The 3358-nt window shown below is 52.1% G+C and overlaps 1 protein-coding gene across 1 annotated transcript; it reads right to left on the bottom strand.

Moving 5' to 3' along the window:
• Nucleotides 1–287: 287 nt before the first annotated feature.
• LOC123075020 (reticuline oxidase-like) lies at nucleotides 288–1889 on the bottom strand. The gene has a single exon (XM_044497713.1). The coding sequence runs from the start codon at nucleotides 1887–1889 to the stop codon at nucleotides 288–290; it is 1602 nt and encodes a 533-aa protein (XP_044353648.1).
• Between the last annotated feature and the right edge of the window lie 1469 nt (nucleotides 1890–3358).

The raw sequence follows: 3358 nt of genomic DNA on the forward strand, positions 1-3358 counted from the left end.
GGGCAGCTTCGCAGGCGGGAGGGTAAGATGGTGTGGTGCGAGCGTGGGGAGGATTAGGTTTCAATAAAAAAAGCTATATATAATTAAAATATAGTAAATTGTATGTATTATAATTTTGGTTCACATGTTATTATTTCAAATATTACTCAATATCACACACAATCAAATCTCATTAAAATATATTGCAATCAATACCCGAAACAATCGTGGGGTATCATCGAGTTTTATTCGTTATTGGGTTTACATATCTCCTCACGGCCAGATTTATTATTTCGCAAACATCATGTCTACTCCTCGGCTCTAATATTCAAGGGAGGGATGCTCTGTGCGTTGTTGAACACGTTGCCAGGATCAGCCACCGTCTTAGCACGGACCAGCCGGCCGAAGTTCTCTCCGAAGTAGGCCTCCCCCCACGACGACCTCGCCCGAGCCACCGCCTGCGCGGATGAGCCACCGGCAGCCCGCGTCCAGTTGTTCACGCCCAGATCGAGGTCGAGGTAGTTCACGTACGCAGCGCGGGGATCCTTGGACACGTAGGGGGCCATGAACCTGTAGAACGACCCGAGCCATCCGATGAACTCCTCCGCGTGGGCCACCTGCGACCGGTCCCAGTTCACGCCGTACTGGATACTGTACAGGTACCCGGCGCGGTGGGGGAAAGGCGTCTCGGAGCTCCCGACCCGCGCCATGGCGCCGCCGTAGGGGTCCAGCTGGATGGACCCGGTCGGCCCGGTCGACAGGTGCCGGACGATCTCGGCCATGTCGTGCCTCGAGATCGGTGCTTGCACGTAGTCGGACTTGCTCTTCGAGTACTGCTTTGGCTGGCGCCGCCGGTTCACCAGGTCCTCCACCGTGCCCAGACCGGCGAACTTGGCCGTCGACTCGACCCAGCTCATTTCTGAGAGGTGTCGCTCGGTCAAACCTAGCTCAGGAAAGCTTTGGCTGAGAACCGACAAGGCATGGTCTTTTGACGCTAGCACTTGACCGGTGAAGGAGATGGAGACGTTGCCGTCCGTTGATCCGGTAGGAGCATACACGGAGAGATAAAACTCGTCCGGTAGATTGGGCCCGACATGCTGCCACCTGTGAAGTAAGCCGGCAAAGAGTTCGACCGGACCGGTCCGACCGACGGCGAACGCGGTGACGTTGCGAGGAACCGGAACGAGCCGGAGCTTCCAAGCGTACACCACACCCCAGCTCCCGCCTCCGCCGCCTCGGATCGCCCAGAACACGTCGTCGCCCATAGAACTCCGGTCAAGGACTGTGCCGTCCGGAGTGATGAGCGCCGCATCCAGCACGTTGTCGGCGGCAAGCCCAAACTTCCGGGACAGAAGCCCGAACCCGCCGCCGGAAACGTGCCCCCCTAGACCAGTGGTCGACCCGGACCCGGCTGGGAACGCCAAGGACCGGCTCGACCGTCCCACGGCGTAGTACAACTCGCCCACTGTCGCTCCCGACTCGGCCCAGGCCGTGGCCGATCCCGGGTCCACGCGGACGCGGTTCAGGTTCGTTAGGTCGACCACCACGAACGGCACGTGGTTCTCCGTGGTGTAGGACAGCCCCTCGTAGCTGTGCCCGCCGCTACGCACGCGGATCGCAAGCGATCTGGCGCGTGCGCACAGGATGGCTCGCCGCAGGTCATCCCTCGACTCCGGGAGGACAATGGCGGCGGGCCCGGCGACGTTCGGGAGCGTGAACCGGAGGTTGAAGATGGAGGAGTTGAGTAGCCCGGCGTAGCTCGGAGACGTGGGCAGGGAGAAGTTGCTGACCCCGTTGGAGACGAGGCAGGAGGAGAAGTTGCTCGCCGTGGCCGCCGCGCCGGAGCATGGGCTCCGATGAAGTGACAAGAGGAGGCAGACCAGCTGGAGGAGAGTCGCAATGGAACGCATTGTTGGTGAGATCAAGAGATGCTCGTTGATGTATGTGCTGTGGTTTGTGTCTGGATTGAATATGGTTGTAGTTTTGTAGGGCGGTGCTTTTGGCCATTGTGATATACTTACCAGATGGCATATGCTCTCATTGGATTTGCCTCCCTGGGTATTCAAATGCCTAAACTGCTAAACAAGATCTTCGTAATGAGAGCACTGTTTAGTGGCATGGGAGCAAGTTTGTTGATCCATGGAGTTTGAGGACCTTGGGAACCTTCATCAAATAACTTAATCATGCCTTGCGCATGCGATGGATTTGGGAGAAACAAAACCAACTAGTTCCAGAGCGTGGGCTGGGCTCCCTATGCAGATTCCTAGCACTGAAAAAAAAGCATTGCTATAGTGTCGTCTTGGACATAATCAACAAGTCTAGAGGTCATTATGGAGCTATTATTAGTGAGATCAACTCTTATTCTAGTTTGTTTCAATGTAATTTTACTTATGAAAGTCGTATTGTGAACGTAGAGGCACATAAGTTTTTTTTGAACGAAAGAGGTTTTCCTTCGATTTCATTAATGAGACCATAAATGGAAACGACCAAGGCCACCCCCACTAGTAGAAAAAGGGTCATCTGTCCCGGTTGGTAAGGGCCTTTTGTCCTGGTTGTTGAACCGGGACTAAAGGGTCGTTACTAATGCCCTAGCCCTTTAGTCCCGGTTCTTACAGGAACCGGGACAGATGGGCCTCCACGTGGCCGCTGCGGCCAACCCAGGCAGGAGGGCCTTTGGTCCCGGTTGATGACACCAACCGGGACCAAAAGGCATCCACGCGTCAGCATTTTAGTGGCTGGGGTTTTTGTTTTTTTTAAAGGGGGAGGGTTTAGGGGGGTAATTTAGGGTGTGTAAGCTAGCTAACAGAGATATATAATAACTCTTCATGCCCGCATCATGCATCATCATAATAACAAGTCCTACTAATCATCATCATACAACTTCTACTCGTTATTAATAACAAGTCATACGATCATCATCCTCATAGTCATCAAACCAATCCTACTTAATTGTTCTTAGCACATGATCATCAGTATTAGGTAGGACCTAAATACCCTCTTTAAGGTAAAATAGCATAAAACAATATAGACCCCGACTCTCCATTATGGAGAATGGAGATCATCGTGTCTCCAATTTTTGCGCTTCGCTTCCTTTTGCTTCCAAGAACCTCCTTGCGACTGTCCATACATTTTTTTCCATTCTTTGATTTTCATGTCTCCACTTCTTTTAGAAATCCGGTATGGACAGTTGAGATTCGTAGGATGACCTGGTTGTATGTTCAAAACATCAAGGCTACCATTCTGATACATCAAATGAGGCACACAATCCTCTGGGATTATCTGTTGAAAAACATAGTAATAACTTCATAGTTAGCAATGATGTACTAGTTTTAGAAGTATGCAAAAGATGCACGGATGTCGTAATAGTAAGAAATCTTAT

This window comes from Triticum aestivum, chromosome 3D (genome assembly GCF_018294505.1).
Source record: "Triticum aestivum cultivar Chinese Spring chromosome 3D, IWGSC CS RefSeq v2.1, whole genome shotgun sequence".
NCBI lineage: Eukaryota > Viridiplantae > Streptophyta > Magnoliopsida > Poales > Poaceae > Triticum > Triticum aestivum.